The 23,535-nt window shown below is 36.4% G+C and overlaps 1 protein-coding gene across 1 annotated transcript; it reads right to left on the reverse strand.

The window, feature by feature from the left end:
- Positions 1-15,749: 15,749 nt before the first annotated feature.
- Positions 15,750-22,086, reverse strand: LOC145906095 (uncharacterized). The gene is made up of 14 exons (XM_082993481.1): positions 21,967-22,086; positions 20,852-20,976; positions 20,444-20,588; positions 20,198-20,376; positions 19,882-20,017; positions 19,633-19,739; positions 19,431-19,573; positions 19,161-19,257; positions 18,970-19,096; positions 18,524-18,693; positions 18,162-18,282; positions 17,505-17,617; positions 17,061-17,174; positions 15,750-16,594 (listed from the first exon to the last, which is right to left on the reverse strand). Exons 1-14 carry the CDS (start codon positions 22,022-22,024, stop codon positions 16,550-16,552), a joined length of 1,680 nt encoding a protein of 559 aa, XP_082849607.1. The 5' UTR covers positions 22,025-22,086; the 3' UTR covers positions 15,750-16,549.
- Between the last annotated feature and the right edge of the window lie 1,449 nt (positions 22,087-23,535).

Here is a 23,535-nt window from a genome sequence, read left to right on the forward strand (position 1 = left end):
CATCTCAATTTGTTTATTACCCGTCCTTAATCGGACAGACTACTTTTCTCATGAAATCCTTATTTTACTAGCGTGTGGGCATAACAGTTCAAATGCAAAATGACAGAAAACTGTTTTGCAAAACAAAATTCTGGCTTTGGTTGTTTGGTAATTATAACATACAGTGCCAGATGTTGCTTTGCATTACTTGCCTGATTCGGCATGTTAGGCTTGCGTTTAACTGAAAAATGCAGATTGCTTCTGTTCTAAAATTTCAGCACTTTTGTGATTATCGAATCTTAGCTGTTATGTTCTGCGTCGTTAAATCTCGCAGTATAATGGGTCTTATACCAATGACATGCTGTTTAAAATTTGCTCGAACCCAATATACAGCGACAAAAACGTATGTATAAATCACTTCTCGTATGATTCATCAATACTATGTAGCTTCACAAATACTATATTTTCCAAACAGGAAAAAGCGCGCAAATGGACGTGTATTTGTAGGCAATATTGTTTAGGCAATTAGTACACCGACACGTCTAGTTGAACTGTTTCTTATGCCCAGTCGACACAAACTTTGGAAAACTTTTTGCACCTATTGGCATATTCAATTTCAAAATTTCTCTAATTTTTTTCTTGCACATGTATTCGCCATGCTTTGATTTTTCCTTCAAGCGACATGTATACGTCTGCTCAACATGTCCAGCATTTTAATCTTCACTAGCTTACAAATATTTGATGAAAGTTCACCTTAGACCTCTTTTATTGTTTCTTAACTTATTTACCCCTGAAAAAAACACTTTCGAGCCTATTCTGATGTCGGTTCGAAATTTATCGCAAGATACTTTGCGGTCCACTTTCATTATTAGTTCAAACTCTGTTCTATATACTCGGCGTGGCTTTGACGCACTTTCATAAACACCCTAATTTTACCAAGCTAAGTAACTACGAAACGTGAAAATACAGTAAGGCGTCACTGACTGATGCAAACCTGGCATGAAAACATTTTAAAGTGGAAGTCTTTGCTTGGCCGTTTGGTCAGCAAAGTCGTCTGATAGTCACACCAGCTGCACTGATGAGACCTTGTAGGTCAAAACATTGGCCTTCTGTATACAGCTTTTTATGCTACGTCTGTAGCCTATTTTTGAACCGTTTTATTCACCCACAAGTAAATGTAAGAATTGATGATCGCGAGATGAATTCCCGCCCAATACACTACAAAGACAAGACAAACTTCTATGTGACAAGGCCTTTGATATTTGCACTTACTTGTTTCATTAACACATTACATACAGTTCATTATTTGTAAATTTTCTACGAACAACGTTCTAAAGAAATATGTCACTGCCACACAATAGCACGGGTTCAAATTTCACGCAATACCATCACTAAATACACGGCGTGGCTTTAACGCACTTTTATGAACACCCTAATTTTGCCAAGCTCAAGTATAAATTTAAGTTAAATCACATTAAATGGAGAATTTAAGGTCAATATTAAAATTCGGTGTCTATATCCGATTCTTCGGATTATTAAAATAGATTCCTTATATAATATTTCAATTAGGAACGGCACATTATTGCAAGAAGGGAAAAAAGTCAAACAAATGCCATTTTGTAGCTAAACCTTCTCCAACTCAATACACAGCGACAAAATCTTACATCAACCACCGTGCATAATGATTTTACAGCATAAGACAATGCGCACCGTCGTGTTTTTTGACACGACGCAGAAAAGAATCACGTGTCCGTACTCTCGTGGATATCCAATTTGGTAATTTCACCACCACCGGTTACAGGTCAAAAAGCAACACAATAGAGAGGATAGCGTCAACCGCTGGTGTGAAATAAAGCAAACAAAACAGTTCCTCCTCACCACAAAACAATTGCCGACCAACGTTTTTACAAGACACAATCGCACAGCTATGGTTGGTATTTGTCAAATGCGAGCACGAGTTTTGCCAAACAACAGCACGGGTTTTCTCCAATGCCATCTTTGACGACATTCATGATTCCAAGCACCGCAGATCAATTTAAGTTGAAGGACAATAAATAGAGAATTGAAGGTCAATATTAAAATTCGGTGTCTATGTCAAGATTCTTCCGATTATTAAAATAGATTCCATGCATCATATTTCAATTAGGAGCGGCACATTAGTGCAAGTGGGGAAAACCTTCCACACTTTGTATCAAGGTTTCAAAAATCCTCATGATTTTAGCGACTGAAACCACCTCTTTCATCTTTTGGTGCTTGCAACATGTTTTTTTTATAAATAGCAACAATTTTGTGTATGAATTTATTTAATAGAGGTGCTGCAGCACAAGGGTGAAACGCTTCTGGCGTAAATATTAATAACAAAAATTGTAACATATTCCAACCAATTGAAAACATTGTAATTCGCCGTGTGATATTATGCTCGACGCAATTTTGCAAACGAACCCATGCAATGATAAAACTACAAACATATTTTTTTGGCTACACCGGGGATTCGAACCTCAGATTTTTTTGTCTTAAATGGGGGACGCTACACCCAAGCAAAACACCTGAGAGTTCTTTTTTAGATGAGCGTTGCCGTGTTCCGCGGATAAAAAAGTTTGGGAAACATTGGCCGTCACTTCTATTGCTTGAACCTTACCGAGGTAAACACCCCCAGGAATGTTATGGTTCAACCAGACGCGACATTCCATTAATCAAGCAATTATCGAAAACTTGCCGACAGCACGTGCCCAAAGTCCATAGACATGCTTAGAAATGTGTTCACGCCGTTTAATGTCTTCTGTTACGAAAGCACATTGTAAACACATTTGAAAGATTACGAAAATACATTGAAAACACATTGAAAGATACGAAACACATTGTTTGTTTTTTTAAAAACAAATAGTTAAACAAAAAAAAAATGCAAAGTTTACTTTCTAATTGCCACTTTCCGGTCCTATAACCAAGAATGGTTCCACCGGTCCCTCGTCACCGTCTACGTTCAAATTGTCCACCGCAAGTTGTACGGATTTTTCGCTGACGTCCACGAAAATAAAATGAATTGAACACTGATAAAAAATAGGAAAACGTTTCGTCTGTTTGTGGTATAACGGCTAAGCGGACATCCATAAACGGCTAACAGCAAGCCTTCTTCGAAAATTATGGGTCGCTGAAATATAGTCCTATGGCGCCACTCAGTCCTATGGCGCCACCCGTTTCATGAGTGACACAACTTCCTGGGAAGTTCATGTTCGTATATTTGAAATTTGACATTTTTAGCAAAATGACGTTTTTTTTTTACAGTGCGTGCCTATGTATTATTCTGAACTATACACCGACCGTCGCTTATCGCACGAAATGCAAACAAAAACTTGTTGTGAATCTTCACGCTCTTTCAGAGTTTCAATGTAACCTTGCAAACGACTATCCAATATTGCAAAACACACTTGTAGAAACTATATCGGACACTATTTAGGTGTAAGTAAAATTAGCCTTCAACTAAGTGCTCACATTCCTTCAATCTTATTTTTTCAAATGAAATAAATGACTGAAAACTCAATGTGGACTTCAACTTATGACGACCGTATGACAGTGCTAACCTACTTACCCCCAATACATACATTTGTAGGAGGCAAGTATTTTTCTTTTTATTGTGTGTTGGTTTACAATAAGACAATGTTTAGAATTTCCGTTTGTTGCAATATTTTCTTTCGCGAGTTTTCAATAGTCTCATATAGAGTTGAAAGGATTTTTGTAAAAAGGGCGAAGCCTCAGTTCTCAGTTGCGTAGCGACAAACAACACGAACAAAAATATGGAAGCCTTTGTTCAGGACTTGACACAAGTGCGTTGCCACACTAAAGCAAATATTTTTGAAATGAAAGGGTCATGTTATTGGGACCCAATGTATTTCGTCCTTGGCTCGAATGAGGCAGGCCTTTGGCACAATTCATCAAATAAAGCCTATGGTTATTACAAAGAAATCTAGGTAATCGCGAGTTATTATAAATTACTAAAAAGATGTCTTCAACTAGTTCTCGGCATTACGGATTTTGCAAAAAAAATCAGGCCCTAAACGGAACCAAATATATTTACAGAAATATTTGCTTTATTAATTATGTTGTTGGATGTTTTACTAAGACAAATTGATTGTATGAGGCATAAATTAAAAAATATTGAACCAGAAATGCTTTTGCTGATATACAAGTGTAAAATGCATTGAGAAAATTTTTTAAAAGCATGTTTGATATTTGTTTCAACAGAAAACTAACCGCTTTTTAGTTGTTGAAAGTTTCTGTGTTTTATGTATTTCAGGCAATAAACATAGTAAAAAAACAGACTTGATTTTGTTCTGATTTAAACGACTGATAGATTTATCCCTGAACTGTGTTGTGACGTTGTACAATCTTAAACTGAAATTTGTGGTTCTGGCGTATTGGGGTACCGTCAACTAAAAATCGTTGCCGTGTTCCGCCGACAAAAAAGTTTTGGAAACACTGTCCCTGTCACTTCTATTTGCTTGAACCTACTGATAAAAATCTATAAATACCAAATAAATAGCAAAACCAACTAGTACCTATCCGTTAGAACGCCAAAGGAACACTTTGTTTTCAAGTGATTCGCAACAAAAAGCTCTCGTGCGTTTCATGAGTGACACTATACGTACTGGGTGGCGCTACACGCGCCAAGTTAACGTTATTCAAAACTTCCTGGGAAGTATGTTCGTATATTTGGAACTTGAAATTTTTCGCAAAATGACGTTTTTCTTTTTACAGTGCGTGCCTTTTGTATTAATCTGAACTATACACTGACCGTCGCCTATCGCTCGAAATGCAAACAAAAACTTGTTCTGTATCTTCACGCGCTTTCAGATTTTCAATGTAACCTTACTACGCCTATCCAGTATTTCCCGTGTCAAACCTTTCCGCCCCTCGGTCCATAAAGCAACCTGCGGTACGCGATATAATTGTGATTGGGAACCATTGCCGTGACATACGACCACACTGTTGGGGGGCTTTAGCTTTGTATGAATACCAATGTCGCTTTATGTGTGTATTCTTAATGTCCTAGAGTTAGTATTTAACGTAAACCAGATGTTAGAAACAGGCCATCCCTCTATGATAAGTTTCATATGCGATTGTTGCAATATTCCTACATTGTTTGTCGTCAATTCTACCGCATGTTTTTCGTCTCTACCTTTTCACAATTCGTTGTCAAACATACCAACTAGGTTTTGTCCCGTACATAACGTAGTAACCCCTTTCCATATGAACCTTTGGCATAAACATTTTTGGCGCCTTTTCAAAACTCGGAACAATGAAATGTTTTGCAAACTTATGCTTGATTTGCAGTCTTGTCTATTCGCTACATTAGCCTGTGCCTTTAAATTCCACGTCGGTCTGTAAACAATGTGCGGTACTGCCGTATAGTTTCGTTTGTATGAAGCACATCATCTTCCTTTTCACATTCTCAGTTGCGTTACAACAGTTTCATTTTGGTTTTCATCCAAGCCCTCTATGTTCGCGTATTCACCCTCGATACAGTCGTAATTTTCGTACGATGAAAAGCTCTTACGTGTTTCATGTGAAGTTATGGAGGGTTCGTAATCCGAACCGCCCACGACCGGTGCCTTTTTCATTGTGTTGATACATTAGATTACAATGCATTCTGCTTCACTGCCGCACTCTACATCGAAAAGGCCGCCAGGTCTTCGGGGTATTCTCCAATATAAAAACATGTTGAAATATGTGATGCTTTGACACATTGGTAGTGTAACAGAGGATTTTTGCTTTAGTTTTAGTAACTGAATCGGTTTAAAATTACATATTTTGTTGTCATTTCAATTTTAGGTAAAGCTACCTGCATTTTGTATGATGTATATACGGTTTAACGGCAGACCTCGTTGTATAATCTGTTTGCAATTTAAAAGGTGCAAAACACCAGGAACCTAAAAGAATATGACTGGCTGAAGTATAGAAAATCTCTTTACAGTGTGGTGTGATAAAACAAAATTAAAAAAAACGGCGGTTTGTAGCATTAATCAAGAAGAAAACCTGACAAGGATATCCCGGGTTCGAGTTTCTGTGTGGATGGAAATGGTTCGTGTCGTCAAATGATTTTTACTTTTTACCCGAACAAGCGAAGGTTATGTTTCTTACATTATCACACACCAATATATGATTCACGTCTACAACAGCCAATGAAATAGTTTTATAATTCTAGTCAGATCCATTAACCTTGGTTAAACGTTTCAATATAAGTAAAGTACAGGCTACACAACATGGAAAAAATGTATATGCTACGCTAAATGTCTACAACAGAAATGCAAATAATTTGATGATTACACAACACATAAATCTTTTGTAAAAAACAGCTTTTCCTTTTCTGTGGCCATCATGACTAGGGTCTGGGGTGTGACGTCACCAGGGATACCTTTTTCTTATCCTTTTTGACCATTTGGAATGTATATACATATATACATATATAACAGTTACAACGTAATTTAAACCGATTGTAGAGACTTCATTATTCCCGAATAGTAGTTCCTTGGACAATCGGTTTAAAAACCTAAAAAAATTCACAAAAGTTGTTTTTCGACTACACAACAGTAGATGTAACAATCAAATGTATTACGCCGTTCCCCTAACCCAACCATGTCTAATCGCAAAACCTTGCAAGATTGTATTTAAGTTGACAAGAAACCAATAAAATTTTAGAAACGACAAGTAAACCTTCACGTTTTACACCAAGTCGTAATTTTAGATTTTGCCATTGTTTTCCTACGTTTGTTATTCAAGACACAACGGACATATTCAATAGGTTTTGCTTTAAACCAGACAGTAGATCATGGCAACCTATACATTTTGCACATTGGGAAGGCTGTCATGAAGCAATATACACTGTGTAGCTGTTCAAATAAATTTTATGGTTTATGCTGCTTTGCTGCAGACGATTGATGTCAACATTTAACGACAACCAAAGGTAACACGCCAAATAAAGAATAACAGTTAACCTCCGCATCCTTCGGTTTTGAGCCAAAGAAAATATGTTTTGTGAGGTGGGTTGTAACGAGGGGCACCTCTTTCACTCCTTCATAGGACATTATCAGGTTAACACGTTGCATGATCTACAAACGTATTCCGTAAATGTGGAGACCAGCAGCAAAACAAACACGTTTAAATGAGGTTAAAATGTAATTTAACAGTCAAAACAGGTTTGCATTATTTGTACAATTTTGCTTTACACCTCACGAACATTACAGAGCCCAGAAGTTTTTGAAGGAAGCGTGGTATTTTCTTACTTGCATAATATCAAGGGTGTCGCAGTGCTCCTCCAAGTTCTCACACAACGTGCTGACAAACAATGACGAGAAATAGTTCTTATCGTTTTCTTTTTTAGCTTTGAGATAGCAATCTAAACACAAGGTAAATACAACCATAGACCGATCCAGGAGGCCACAAAGACATTAATCCCATTTTGGTTTTCTTTCAAACTAATATTAATAAAACTACGGCGCAAGTGCTACCACAAAAACTCTCATCCGAATGTTTTATAACGTTATACGCAATTGCGTATTCCGACGTTTATGTGACGATTCGCGCTAACGCGGGTGTTCGTATTTTGTAATGCTCGACCACAATTAACCCTAATTTACAGCAAAATAACGGGGAATTCCCCAAAGTTAATTCAACCCTCTTTTAAAACATCGTGGATACGCCTATGAATACAACACTATACTTACTTGACCGTGAGTGAACGACCAAAACATCTTTAAATGTCGGTAAAATCTGAGGATACTTTTGTATATTCGGTGTGCCATCAAACAACCCTTTTCCATTGTCTTCTTGTGATAAGGTTTTTTCCTATATCCATAAAACATGCTGCTTTAACCGGAATATATGTTTTATTTAAAAGCAGATTTAAACAAATGTACGAAAACCTTATTGTTACTCCGTCACTTCAAAACTATCCAAACAATATTTACACTAATGTATTAAAATGCCGCATACAGTTGTAACTAATTTAAAACAAATGGCCATCTGTAAGTTTATTAATTAAATCAAATTTTTTTCCTATTTTTCAAATTTTTGTCTAACTTAAAGGTGATTCGCCTACTTTACCTGAATAAAAACCAATTTTGGTGCTTCTTTAAATTTGTGGATGAATTTTGTAAGCAAATTTCCTAAGGTGGCGGCAATGTTTCCCTCGTCACCATCGTCTTCAACATCTGTTGTAGTTAGCCAAGCACAGACAAACATACCATCTTTTGCACAGAGTGTTTCGGATAGGTCTGATTTTAGAGGAAGAATTTTCATTTAATAGCTTAAAACAGAGAATACAATGGAGTTCATAGCATGGGCCTGTATTTTCTATCACACGATGACTGTCACTTCAAAAATAATATTTGACTCCTTTTTACAACATTTGTTATGTTACATATGGCATTGTATTACATATAACAAACTTACGTGTTTAGGACTTATTGTCGATTTTATAATAGTTGTAACATCTCGATTCTAACCAAACTATTTCTAATAGCAAAATCACTTACCCGGTGTCTTTAAGCAGGAAGCTACATATATTTTAAATAATTGACACTTACAATTCTCAACAAGTTGAAAAAGATCCGACCCATCGGTTTTGTATGTCAAACACTCGACATCAAATTCCAGTGCTTTGGCCATGTTGTCCAGGTTTTCAATATCGAAATGGTTTCGTTGAACATAATCCTGTAGAAACGCGTTCCCTTTGAATAAGCATTTTGAATATGTAAAAACAGCAGTCAAAACTAACCTGACTTGACAGAATCAAAAAGAGCTTGTCAGTGTCTGGTGGACAAACATGAATCGGTACTTCACTTACGAACGCTCTGCTATTTGCGTGGGTAAGACTAACCAAGCAAAATGTTTAAGTTATGTGTAAAACTATCACAATATGACAAAAACAGCCTACCTTAGTTATTCAATTTGTAACTACATTTAATTAAAAATACGACTTGGTAATTTCATGAGCTTTGCTGTTTTCTTTCTTTACTGGCACTCTTGGACTTAAATAGTATTTACCTTAATTTGGAATCCGAATCATTTTTAAAAAAGAAGTCTTTGGTCAGCTGGGAAGTTATGGAAGCAATGTGTTTCCTTACACTTGTTCCTGCCTTGTTTTCTGTTTCAATTTCTGTCATGCTGAGGTTCATTTTGCACAAAACCTTCAAGACATTTTATGTTAACTTTGACATGTGTAATTACAATCTTTTGCCGTTCTGACCTCATTAATGGAAAATTCTTTTTTATGCAAATACTCTTCGAATATCTTGCAAAGGGTTTGAATAAATATAGTGCCTTCTTCTGGTAGATGTTTTGATGAATGGCCTAAACAGATAAAGAAAAACTACAGGTTCAAGAAAATGTAGTCAAGTAAAAATTTTATAGTACTTAGTAAACCGAGATATAGTCAAGTAAAACGTTTTTGTTTTCTTTAAAACTTTAAAAACACAACATTAAACTACACAAAACAACTCACATGTAAACTAAGAAATAAATATATGTGTAAAATAATCCAAAATAATCATTTACAGATCCAATATAATCATTGAGAGCTGCAGACTGGGTTTCGACCTGCAAGGTCTCATCAGTGCAGCCGTTCACTGTGGCGCTGTGCTGGATTTTTCACTAGCAAGCACGCACATTTCCACTTTGTGGTACCTTTCGGTCAACGTCGATCCGTTGAGACCTTGCAGGTCGAACCACCGTGGAGCGCACTGTGGCCAAACAACTGCTTCGTATCCGATAGTGCTACCGGCTCGGGTTAACCCAATTCAAATGTACACAAAGAGCCACAACAATGACGTGTATACCCTGTCCGCATCTCTCAATAAATAAATACATATGTAAATAAATACATGACCTGGTGGACTTGATTGGGCAATCAAAAAGTGACCTTCAGCTGACAGAGACATTGCAGGCCAATCCTTTAGATGTAATGGTTCTTTTGGTTCTTTTGTTGCTGTTGAAAACAGATCCTTGTATGGTCCCCTGCATGACTAAGTTGACAATCACATGTTAAACCAAAAACATTTTTTTTTGCTTGCAAATAAATGGACGTGCTGAAATATAACGAGTTCCTCACTGTTACACCAACCATAAACCTAAAATTTAACCCAGCAACTCTTTAAGACAAAAGTTACTCAATTTTTAGCAAAAAATAGCTTGTTGTTATTGGATAATTATATTTCCTCTACCTGTATGAAAAAAAATTTTGGCTTTCCAGATAATACAGAACATTTTAATTCTGTGAAACATTCCAAAACCTTTTCAAGATCATAAAGTTCATCATATGCTGCCAACTGATGACCATTTGGACCAGATGTTCCATGAGTTAAAAATGCACATGCAAAACATGAGTAACTGGCCTTATGATTGTCCGTTGAATCTAAACGGGAAACGTATTGAAAGTTAATAATTATTGCACACAATACCTCATGAAAAAGCACTTGCAATTGTTAAGTATTTTAAATATTTCCTCTGTTGTTTGGTCTTTAAAACTGCGTACTTCAAATCCCAGCTTTTCCGCAACATCCTTCAATTTCTCCTCGTCATATTTGGTTCCAGTTCGAGGACGTTTTTCCGACTTATATTTCTGCATAGAACAATTGAAGTTAACCTAATAAACCAACCAGGACACAAGAGTAAAAGTTTACTGAAGCATCCCAAATAGACGTTTAACGTTACGTACGATACAATGCTAAAGAAATTCTAGTGAAAAATGTTACATACACCTAAAAGCATCGTTACTGCATTGTAATTTATGTCAAGCATTTCTAGGTGCATTAAGATAGTTAGTCAGGCTTATCTGCATCGGCCTGCTGATTCTCTCCTACAGTGGGAAGGTTATTAACCATGACCAACCTTGTGATTAAATATGAAGAAAACACCCAGCGGTTTTCCGTTGTTTGTGTATCGATTGTTATCGACAGCAGGAGCGTCACTCGTTGGCATAAAAGCACGGTAATCCTCTTGTTGAGATGTAGTGGCTGCAACTAGACATTATTATCTTTTTTTTTTTGTGTTGCGCTTCATTGTGGAATAGTTAACTATTCCAATTCCAGAATAGTTAACAGTTTTCCCTATTCTATTCCAATATATTGTTTTGCTTCGCAATAAATGTATAGGAAATATTTAGGGACAAATCAGAACTGTTTGCAATTGCTTGCAAATAAAAGTCCTTTTTAGGGTCGTTTTTATCAACCAAGTCGCATGACCACGCTATACATATGAATCTACCTGTACTTAGCTCAATGTCTTGTAACTTTGCCGTATTCCCATTTGTCGCCTCATGCTTGCTTGCGACGTTTGCAGACCTGGACGATGCAGTATCCATTACGTTTACAACGTTTTAACTTTAATTACAATTGTAAGGTCCTACTCAAGTAGTGTTACTACAAGTAGCCTACAAGCAGTGTTGTAGAAAGCAGCTACTTTATTTAAAGGTTACAGAAGCACGCAGATAAAAAGGTTTCCAATGTGGTAGTTCCACCGCCACGAGTTACAGGTATTAAAAAGCAACACAAAAGAGACAACGGCGTAAACATCTGGGGTAAATGTGCAAATCCCCAGATGAAGCAAATGTGCGGAAAGAATTTCGTGTCCCTGGATATCCCCTGTTAAAACGCTGGGGTAAAAGAACCAAACAAGTAAAAACAAAATCAACTTTGTTACAGGACACAAGCTTACAGGTATAGTTGGTATTGTCAAATGCGAGCACGAGATTTGCCAAACATTAACACGGGTAAAACTGTCACTAAAGGTTTCGAAAATCCTCATGATTTTAGCGATTCCAACCACTTTCTTCATCACTCGGTGCTTGCAACACGTCTTTTATAAATTGCAACAGTTTTGTGTATGAATTTGCTTGGAAAGGTGTTGTAGCACAAGGTTGAAACGCTTCAGGAGTAAATATCAAGGGCGAAAATTGTAACATATTCCAACCAATTAATAACATTGTAATTCGCTTGACGTGTGATGTTACGCTCGACGCAATTTTGCAAAGAAGCCATGTAATGATAAAACTACAAACTTCTTTTCTTGGTCACACTGGGATTCGAGATTATTTTTTTTTAAATGGGGAACGCTACACCCTATAGCAAAACGCCGAAGGGTTCTTCTTTCGATGAACGTTGCCCTGTTTCGCGGATAAAAGTGTTTGGGAAACATTACCCGAACCTTACTGAATACTGATAAAAAATCAGGAAAATGTTTCGTCTGTTTGTGGTGAACGCTTAAACGAAGAACTATTAATTGCTAACTGGAAGCCTTCTTCGAAAATGATGGGTCCCTAAAATATTGGCCTATGGCGTCACCCAGTGCTTGTATTTTAGAACGCCAGATTAACACTTCGTTTTCAACTGATATATTCGCAACAAAAAGCTCTCGTGCGTTTTGTGAGTGACACTATATGCGGCAAGTTGACGTGATCCAGTTTATGTTCGTATTTTCGAAATGTGCTTTTTTTCGCAAAATGATGTTTTTCTTTTACAGTACGTGTCTGTGTATTAATCTGAACTATACGCCTCTCCAGTATTGCAAAAATCACCTGGAGAAGCTATATCGGACACTATTTAGGTGTAATTAAAATTAGCCTTCAACTAAGTGCTCTCATTCCTTCAATCTGATTTTTTCAAATAAAATAAATGACTGAAAACTCAATGTGGACTTCAACTTATGATGGCCGTATGGCAATGCTAACCTATTTACTCCCAATACATACATTTGTAGGAGGCAAGTATTATACATTTATTGTGTGTTGGTTTACAATAAGACAATGTTTAGAATTTCCGTTTGTTGCAATATTTTCTTTCGCGAGTTTTCTACAGCCTAATATAGAGTTGAAAGGATTTTTATAAAAAGGGCGAAGCCTCAGTTCTTAATTGCGTAGCGACAAACAACACGAACAAAAATATGGAAGCCTTTGTTCAGGACTTGACACAAGTGCGTTGCCACACTAAAGCAAATATTTTTGAAATGAAAGGGTTATGTTATTGGGACCCAATGTATTTTGCCCTTGGCGCGAATGAGGCAGAGGGCTTTGGCACAATTCATTAAAAAAAAGGCTAAGGTTAGTACAAAGAAATCCAGGTAATCGCGAGTTGTTATATATCACTAAAAAGAACTAGTTCTCGGCATTACAGATTTTTCAAAAAAATCACGCCCTAACATTTTAATAAAGAAGCGTAACCAAATATATGTACGAAAATATTTGCTTTATCAATTATGTTTTTGGATGCTTTACTAAGACAAATTGATTGTATGAGGCAAAAATTAAAAAATATTGAACCAGAAATGATTTTGCTGATATGCAAGTGTAAAATGCATTGAGCGAATTTTTTTTAAAAGCATGTTTGATATTTGTTTCAACAGAAAACTAACCGCTTTTTAGTTGTTGAAAGTTTCTATGCCTGATGTATTTTAGGCACAATAACAGTGTGCAAAGTTGACCCTGGCTGAAAAGTAGAATTTTGTATCGCAGCATGACGTGAATTGATGTCAGAGATCGCGTCATCCGTTGACAATGAATGGTTTACCATGAATACGCTTAAATTGTTGTTATATCAAACTTCCCCACCTGGTTTGGGGTCTGTGACTAATAAACTTTTTAAAACGACCTTTCCCTGTCAGGCATTATATAATTTTTGAACAAATGCTATTTGATCACAAATATCATGCACAATGTTCAAATGTACCCTTGCTACATGCCTACAGTTCAACGCAACATTATATTTTTTGCAGATTATTTCAAAATGCGCGAGATCGTAGGAACATCTTATAGTATGACTGTTAGACGATGACTGAAGTAACCGCGTTTTCTCACACACCGGTTTTGTAGCAACAGTTCGTCTGAAAACAACATTGCATATTTTAAAACTATATAAAAACTATTCAAGTTTAAGTAAAATTAGCCTTCAGCTAAGTGCTCTCATTCTTTAAATCTTATTGACATCAAAAAATTAACTGAAAATTCGATTCAGACTTCAACATTAAGACTTCAACTTATGATGGCGAGTATCTAGTAATTTATGTAGCGATGCCAAACTATTTACACCCCATGTACTGTACTTTACAGTTGTACGAGGCAAATATTATTTTTTTGTATTGTGTGTTGGCTTACAAAAATTTTTCCGTTTGAGTTTTCAACAGACTATAACAGAGTTGAAAAGATTTTTAAAATTGTGCGAAGTTCTCAATCCCGACAAACGAACAGGAGCCTTTGTTAACTGACACAAGTGCGTTGCCACACAAAAGTTAATGTTTTTGAAACGAAGGCATATGTTATCGGGAAGATTGTTTACTTTAGGCCCACACGGTTTAATGAAATTGGTCACTGGCACAATTCACCAAATAAAGCTGAAGGTCATCACAAAGAAATCCAAGTCATTGCGAGTTGGTGGAAATCACCAAAAAGGTCTCTTCAAATAAATCATGCCTTTTCCACAACAATTTATTAAAGCAGCTCATGGTCTCATCAGTGAAGCTGTGGAAGTGACACTGTGCTAGCTGGTAGACTAGCAGGCACACAGATTTCCACTTTGTGGTACCTTTATTTTGTTCTGATTTAAACTGACGGATTTACCCCTGATCTGTGTTGTGACGTTGTACAATCTGAAACGGAAATTTGTGTGGTTCTTGGGTATTGGGTGTTCTGTCAACTTAAAATCGTTGCCGTGTTCCGCCGACAAAAAAGTTTTGTCTGTTTGTGGTGTAGCGGCTAAACGCACATCTATAAATAGCTAACAGGAAGTCTTCTTCCAAAATGATGATGGGTCGCTAAAATATTGATCATTTTGTAATTTTGATTGACACTATACGCGGCAAGTTATCGTTATTCACAACGTCCCGGGAAGATGATGTTAATATATTCGAAATTTGACGTTTTTTTACAGTGCGTGCCTAATGTAATATTCTGAACTACACGCCGACCATCGCTTATCGCTCGAAATGCAAACAAAAACTTGTTCTATTCTGTTTACATGCAGCTCAAAAAAATCCAAGTTGCACCAAAGTGATATTTCAAAAATTTTAGTTTTTTGCAGGAGTTCTCGGACGGTAGAAAAAAGATGTCTACCGCATACAAACGCTCAAACTTACAACAACAGAAATCATGTTTTTGTAAACAAAATCACATAAATAATGCTTCCGATTGTATGTTTTTCAGGTATGTTTTTTTTTATTGATCGATGAAGCCACGAAATCATTCACACTCAAATCACCACCATATACCGTGACGTTTAGGTGTATTATTTGGTAACCCGTTCTGTTTCCCAAGTAATTTGTTTTGCTCATGTAATTTGTGAATGAAGCATTGCATCAATAGTTTTAAAACCAAAATTTGGCATTGTTAACCGTTGAGACATAACGCAGTATGGACACTACCCTAATCTGTGGTTTCCACCGTGGGGAATAAATACAAGCCTGCGAGTCACTGCTTTAGGCGAATGTAGATCCGTGGGGTATTAATAAAAGGGTAACCTATAGGTTGGCGCCTCGCAAGTTTTTACTCCAAGACTCGCTAATCCCTTGACATGAGTGGATAAAAAGGTGGAAGAGTGTTTGCGCTGGGCAAATCACCCCTAGCGAAACAGGAGACAATTAATCTTCATTTTTCATAATGTATATCGAATAACGTCACGGACTTGATATTGCCCCAATGGCGCAGGCGAATGAGTCTGTTTGCTGATATTCGTCTGACTGTCTCTTACTGCTGTAGCTTTGCGTGATTGCTGGCAAACACTTTTAATCCGAATAACAGTTTATTGTCAGGCTTGTGGGAAACAGTTTAAAGAATCTCCGTAATGAATGACATGTCTTTTCACAGCATTGATATATATAATCGAAATAAAGATGCATTATAGATGATATATAGCTAACTTATATACATTTAAACTAAATTAGAAACACAAAATGCAATGCGATGTAGCGGTAGATCACGCGACATAGCTATAACGGCGACACTAATTAGGAGTTAAAAGGCAATGTTACATAATTACAGTTAAAACTTTGTGCGCTGTAGACGCAATAGGCTTTATCGCCTTTCACAAAGGGGGCGTTTAAAACGCAAAGACGATTTGCAGGTTTAAGCAACAGCCGGGTCAAGCGCCCGAACCACATACCGAGAAGAAAACCTGAAAGGGATTCTTGTCCAGGATATTCTGGGTTCAAATGTGATCAAAAAAAAAACAGCAGGCAATTAACAACATGGGGCAAGCGCCTGAACCAGTGACCTTGGTTAAACGTTTCAACATTAGTAAAGTATAGGCTACACAACATGGGAAAAATGTATATGCTACGTTCAATGTCTACAACAAAAATGCAAATAATTTGATGCTTACACATGTGTAAGTGTTGCAACACATCAATCTTGTACACTATTTTTTAAAGAGAAACAGCTCCGAGGTTATCAAAACTGCCAGTTTTATTCCTTTTTTGTGGCCATCATGACTGGTGGTCTGGGGTGTGACATCACCAGGGGTACCTTCTTCTTATCTTTTTTGACTATTCGGAGTGTATATATACAACGTAATTTACACCGATTGTAGAGACTTCATTATTCCCGAAAAGGAGTTGTTTCTTCGACAATCGGTTGATAAACCTATAAAATTCACAAAAGTTGTATTTCATGTTTTTTGCGACTTTGATCCTTTTCGATCACACAACTGCAGACGTAATAATCAAATGTATTGCATCATCCCTACCTTTCTAATCGCAAAACCCTGCAAGATTGTATTTAAGTTGACAAAAAAACCAATACAATTTTAGAAACGACAAGTAAACCTTCACGTTTTACACCAAGTCGTAGTTTTAGATTTTGCCATTGTTTTCCTACGTTTGTTATTCAAGACACAACAGGCATATTCAGTACGTTTTGCTTCAAACCAGGCAGTAAATCATGGCAATCTATATATTTTGCCACATTGGGAAGGCTGTCATGAAGCAATTTACAGTGTGTAGCCGTTCAAATTTTTTTTTGCTTGATGCTGCTTTACTGCAAACGATTGATATCAACATTTAACGACAACCAATTCAGGTAACACGCCAAATAAAGAATAACAATTAACCTCCGCTTTCTTCGGTTTTGAGCCAATGAAAATCTGTTTTGTGAGTTGAGTTGTGACGAAGGGCACCTCTTTCACACCTTCATGGGACATTATCAGGTTAACACGTTGCATGATCTACAAACATCTTCCGTTAATGTAGAAACCAGCAGTAAAACCATAAAGGAAAACTTCAATTTGTCACAAACACGTTAAAATGGGGTTAAACTACAATTAAATAAGCAAAACAGGTTTGCATTATTGGCAAGCTGCAGACAGGGTGTGTACACGCACTGTTTTGACCTGTGAGGTCTCATCAGTGCAGCTGTTGCAGTGGCACTGTTCTAGCTTTCACACTAGCAGGCACACCAGGTTTGCATTGTTTGTACAATTTTGCTTTACACCTCACGAGCATTACAGAGCCTAGCTTTTTTTTAAGGTTTTAAAGGAAGCGTGGTATTTTCTTACTTGCATAATATCAAGGGTGTCGCAGTACTCCTCCAAGTTTTCACACAACGTGCTGATAAACAATGACGAGAAATAGTTTATACCGTTTTGTTTTTCAGCTTTGAGATAGCAATCTAAACACAAGGTAAATGTTCAGAGATATTTCAGCAAAAAACAGAACCAAATTATCAAGTTATATTTAAAAATTAAAAACATGATTGTGCTTATAGCGCCTTGCTGATCTGTACTGTGACATCTTTTTGACAAAATTTTTGAAAGAGCTGCCCAAAGGGACTACTTTGAATTGCTGCGGTTAAGTTGCAGAGGAAAATGTTAATGAAACTTTTTTTTAAATATTGCTGGTTACACAATTATAGACCTATCCAGGAGACATTAATCCCAATGTTGGTTACAAGGAGCTTTCTTTCAAACTAATAATAATACAATTACGACGCAAGTACTACCACAAAAACTTGCACCCGATTGTTTAAAACGTTACGCAATTGCATATTCCGACGTTTATGTGACGATTCGCGTTAACGCGGGTGTTCGTATTTTGTAATACTCGACCACAGTTAACCTTAATTTACAGCAAAAAAGACGGGAAATTTCCCAAAGTAAATTTGACCCTCCTTTAAAACTTTGTGGATACGCCTATGAATACAACAATATACTTACTTGACCGTGAGTGAACGACTAAAACATCTTTTAATGTCGGTGAAATCTGAGGATACTTTTGTATATTCGGTGTGCCATCTAACAACCCTTTTATATTGTCTTCTTGAGATAGGGTTTTTTCCTATATCCATAAAACATGTTGCTTTTATCGCAATATATGTTGTAATTAAAAGCAGATTTTAACTAATGTACGAAAGCGAACTCCGTCACATTAAAACTGTCGTAACAATATTCACATTATTGTATTTTTATAAAGTGCCTCATAAAATTGTCACTAATTTAAATCAAATGGCCATTTTTTTATTTATTTTAATTATATTTTTTAATTCTTGTCTAACTTAAAGGTGATTCGCCCACTTTACCTGAATAAAAAACAATTTTGGTGCTTCTTTGATTTTATCGGTGAATGCTGTAAGCAAACTTCCTAACGTGGCTGCAATGTTGCCGTTATCATCATCGTCTTCAACATCTGTTGTAGTTAGCCAAGCACAGACAAACATACTCACTTTTTCACGGTTTGTTTTAGAGAAGCCTGGTTTTGGGGAACAATTATCATTTAATAGCTTAAAACAGAGAATTTCTTAACTAGTCACCATAGCATGGGTTAATATCTGTCTCCTTTTCACAACATTTGTTATGTCACATATGTCATTAAATTACAAATAACAATGTTACGTGTTTAGGACTTATTGTCGATTTGATAGTATTTGTAACATCTTGACTCTAACCAATGTATTTCAAACAGCAAAAACACTTACCCGGTGTCTTTAAGCAGGAAGTTACATATCTACAAATAATTGCAACTTACAATTCTCAACACATTGAAAAAGATCCGAACCATCGGTTTCGTAAGACAAATCCTCGACACAAAATTCCAGTGCTTTGGCCATTTTGGTCAGGTTTTTGACATCGAACTGGTTGCGTTGAACATAATCCTGTAGAAACGCGTTTCCGTGAAATAAACATTTTGTATATGTGAAACCAGTATTCAAAACAAACCTGACTTGATAGAATTAAAAAGAGCTTACATGTGTCTGGTGGAAAAACATGAGTCGGTACCTCACTTACGTTCACTCTGTCATGTGCATGGATAAAACTAACCAAACAAAATGTTTAATTTATATGAAAAACAATTGAAATATGGCAAAAATAGGCCTAATTCAGTTATTCAATTTCTAAGTTTATTTAATCAAAAATACAGCATGGTGATTTTATGAGTTTTGCTGTTTTCCTTCTTTACTCGTATTCCTGGACTTAAGTAGTATTTACCTTGATGTGGAAACCGAATCATTTTTAAAAAAGAATTCTTTGGTCAGCAGGGAAGTTGTGGAAGCAATGTGTTTCCTTACAATTTTTCGTGACTTGTATTCTGTTTCAATTTTCTCCATATTGAAGTTAGTTTTGCACAAAACCTTCAAGCCATATTATGTTAATTTTGACAAATATAATTGCAATGTTTTACCATTCCGACCTCATCAATGGAAAATTCTCTGGTATTTTGCAAAAACTCTTCGAATGTCTTGCAAAGGGTTTGAATAAATATACTACCTTGTTGCGTATTTCGCATTGCTAAATAGTCTAAATAGATAAAAAAGAATACCTACAGGTTTAGGAAAAACGACAAAACACCTTTGAAGGTACATTAAACCACACAAAACAACTTACTTATAAACGAGAAAATAACTAATTGTGGAGTTAAAAAATGTAAAAAATTTATGACCTGGTGGAGTTGCTCGGGCAATTAAAAAGTGTGCTTCAGGCGAAGCCGACATTGTCGGTGAATCGCTATGTTTTGGTTGTCCTACTCGTTTTGCTGTTTTTGTTGAAAACAGGTCTTTGTAATCACCCCTGCATGACTAAGTCGAAAATCACATGTTAAACCAGAAACAAATTTTGTTTCTTTTAAATATGATAAAATAGACGTGCTGACAGTTACAATAACCGTTTTCTTATAACCCAGCAACTCTTTAACACAAAGGTTATTCGTTTTTAGCAAAAAAATGGTTTGCTGTAATGGGATTAAAATTTTTCTTTACCTGGAGGAAAAAAAACTTTGGCTTTCCAGATAATACCGGGCACTTTGATTCTGTGAAACATTCCAAAACCTTTTCAAGATCAAAAAATCCATCATATGCTGCCAACAGACCTGAGTTTCCATGAGTAAAAAATGCACATGCGAAACATGAGTAACTAGCATTATGGTAGTCAGTTGAATCTAAACGGGAAACGTTTTGAAGGTTAATATTCTTGCAAATTTGTTTTATTATTTAAAAAGCACTTGCATTTGTTAAGTTTTTTAAATATTTTCTCTGTTGTTTGGTCTTTAAAACTATGTACTTCAAATCCAATTTTTTTCGCAGTTTTCGACAATTTCATCTCGTCATATTCGGTTCCATGTCGACGAACATCTGGCATATTATCAAAATTCTGTATAGAACAATCTAAATTAACCTGATAGACGAACCAAGAGAGTAAAAGTTTACTGAAGTATCCCCAACGTTTAAAGTTGCATGCGGCACAAAGTTTACATGAAATTGTAGTGAAAAATGTTATATACATCTAAACGCATCGCACTGCATTGTAATTTATGTCAAGCATTTCAAGGTGAATTAAGATACTTAATAAGGTTTATTTGCACCGGACTACGGATTTCTCTGGTACAGTACGAAAGGTTATTAACCATGACCAACCTCTTGATTAAATATGAAGAAAACACCCAGCGGTTTTCCATTGTTGGTGTATCGATTGTTATCGACAGCAGGAGCGTCGCTCGTTGGCGAAAAAGCACGGTCATCTGCTTCTTGAGGTGAAGTGGCTGCAAATAGATCGTAGTTTCTCTTGTGCTAACCTTCTTTGTAGTAAGTTAGTAATCCCAATTTTAGAGTTAAAATTCCTTGATTTGGGAAATTGGGGAGTTTTGTACTTTGTATATCCAATAAATGCTTACACCTTTGGCACGTTTGTGGTGTTTTCTGTGCTGCTGCATTTATTGACTCATTTGATTATTAATTGCGAAAATTTTTAATTGTTTTTCCGCAATTTATCGCTTAAATGTAACAACTGTCATTTCCTGATTCCGACTTCGCCTTGACACTATCAAAACTGTAACACTTCTTACGATTGGACCTATTACGCCAACAATGTTATAATATGCGTGCTATGTTCCACAAATTTTTGTACGTGATACTTAAGGGGTTTATTCACTGTCTTGTAAAATTGACATAAACACAGCTCAATTCACCATATATCTTCATTATATTGTTTATAGTAGATTTAACTAAGCGCAAGGATCAGAAAAATCCAAACAATTTAAGTTCCACTAAAAATGTGCCCACACGTTCAAGAACAGAAATCCATACCAAATATTTATTCAGACTGACTTTATGTGATGTTAGCATATGATGTTAGCGTAAGAGTAGATTTGCTATTCCTTGTACTGGGTTCACAATAGTTAGCTTTGTTTGGATGTAAATTGGGCAATCTGGCCTCAAAATAATTAGTGTTGCCTAAGTACAATTTAAACAATAAAAAAGTATGTTCTCGTCACCACGCCGACTCTTGCCTTTCTAAGGGCTATGGCGCTTCAGAGACCTATTGAGTTGTACCGAAATTCCCCCCAAAACAATACTATCAAAAATGATATAGTCAGCCTGAGCCATTAAGATTTTGTCGTAACTGGAAGCGTTCTGTTCACCCCGGGTTGGAAAGACGTTTGAAATGATAAATGAATCATTAACTTATCCGGCTTGTTTCTGTACGTTGAAAACAAAATACAGCCTTTGGATTTTTATACAATAACACACACCTGAGGTGCCGGCGCCTTCTGTGCACATTCTCGGTCGTTTTGCTTCGGGGCTGGACATCTTTCTCCGACGATGCAATAACTTTATAATTATAGTAACAAAACTACCGAAAAGTTAACGCTATTTGCAAAATCAAAAATAAATTATAACAAGGTTGTGGTTCGAAAAAAAAACAGTAAAAAAACTGTTAAAACAGCAGGAAGCCCTTATTACTAACACAGAAAGCAGTACATTGATTCATTCGGTGGACTGATAGACGGACCTAACATTGCTGTCGTTATGCCCCATCCTGCTACAATCTGCTTTAAATCAGAGGTTCACATTTAAATGCATAAAACCTCGTAAATAATTTCATTTTATTGTTTTCAGCTGATTTAACAAGGCATTTGGTTCGGAAAAATTCATATTATAAAAGTTGCACTTTGTGGACCTAACATAGTTGCCTTCGGCGCTTCATCTTTTAATCTGTCGCGCAGCAGAAAACTCACTAATGTGACATTCCATGTTATCCCGTTCCCTCACGTATATCTAGTCTGACTCGGCGCAATTGCTCACAATCAACCGAAACTCAAGTTACGCCTTCTTTACCTTAATGTTCATAACCTTCCCTTGAAGTCGTAGCATCATGTCTAAATGTTGAACACAGTGGTGTTTGCAACATCTGTTCATAACGACTAGCATATTAGCTTTGGCTTTTCTGTTCAAACTACAAGTACATAAAGTGATTCTGGCAATAAAGTAACCTGGGGTTTATGATTATAGTAACAAGATATTAACGAAAGGTTGACGCTGTACTACAACAAAACATTTTAGTTTTACGCAAGGTTTCAAAGCAGATTAACAGTTGGTTGGTGTGTGACGTGCCAAACAAAATTCAATCATTGCTTTCAACTACCATTGCAAAGATTAATTGTACCAGCGGATTACGAAAAACCTTTCAGACAAAGCAAAACACTTTTGCGTCAACCACCGTGCACAATGATTTTAAAGCTCAAAGCTCATTTGCGTGGAGCAATTAAAGGTAAATAATTGAATTATGTGTCTATATCCGAATTGTTCCAATGATTAAAATAGATTCTTTGGATAATATTTCAATTCGGACCCGCACAATATTGCAAGAAAGGACAATGTTCAAACAAATGCCATTTTGTTGCTAAACTTTCTCCAACTCAATACACAGCGACAAAATGCTACAGCAACCACAGTACATAATGTTTTTACAGCATTAGACCATCGTCGTGCTATAGGACACGCAATATCCAATGTGCTAGTTCCACCGCCACGAGTTACAGGTAAAAAAAGGAACACTATAGAGAGAACGGCGTAAACCTCTGGGGTGATATAAAGCAAATGCACGAAAAAATCTTGTGTCACTGGATATTCCCCGTTGAAACGTTGGAGTGAAACAAACCAAACAAACCAAACGAATAAAAACAAAATCAACTTTGTTACAGGACACAAGCTTACAGGTATAGTTGGTAGTGTCAAATGCGAGCACGAGATTTGTCAAACATTAACACGGGTAAAACTTTCACTAAAGGTTTCGAAAATCCTCATGATTTTGGCGATTC

This window comes from Ascidia mentula, chromosome 6 (assembly GCF_947561715.1).
Source record: "Ascidia mentula chromosome 6, kaAscMent1.1, whole genome shotgun sequence".
Classification (NCBI taxonomy): domain Eukaryota; kingdom Metazoa; phylum Chordata; class Ascidiacea; order Phlebobranchia; family Ascidiidae; genus Ascidia; species Ascidia mentula.

What these genes read in the sequence shown, in the direction of transcription:
- LOC145906095 (XM_082993481.1), bottom strand. Translation starts at nt 22,024, where the DNA reads ATGTCCAGCCCCGAAGCAAAACGACCGAGAATGTGCACAGAAGGCGCC. An exon ending in TCTTCATATTTAATCAAGAG is followed by an intron (nt 20,589 to 20,851) that starts GTTGGTCATGGT and finishes TGTTCTATACAG; the next exon opens with AATTTTGATAATATGCCAGA. An exon ending in TTTTAATTCTATCAAGTCAG is followed by an intron (nt 19,097 to 19,160) that starts GTTTGTTTTGAA and finishes GCGTTTCTACAG; the next exon opens with GATTATGTTCAACGCAACCA.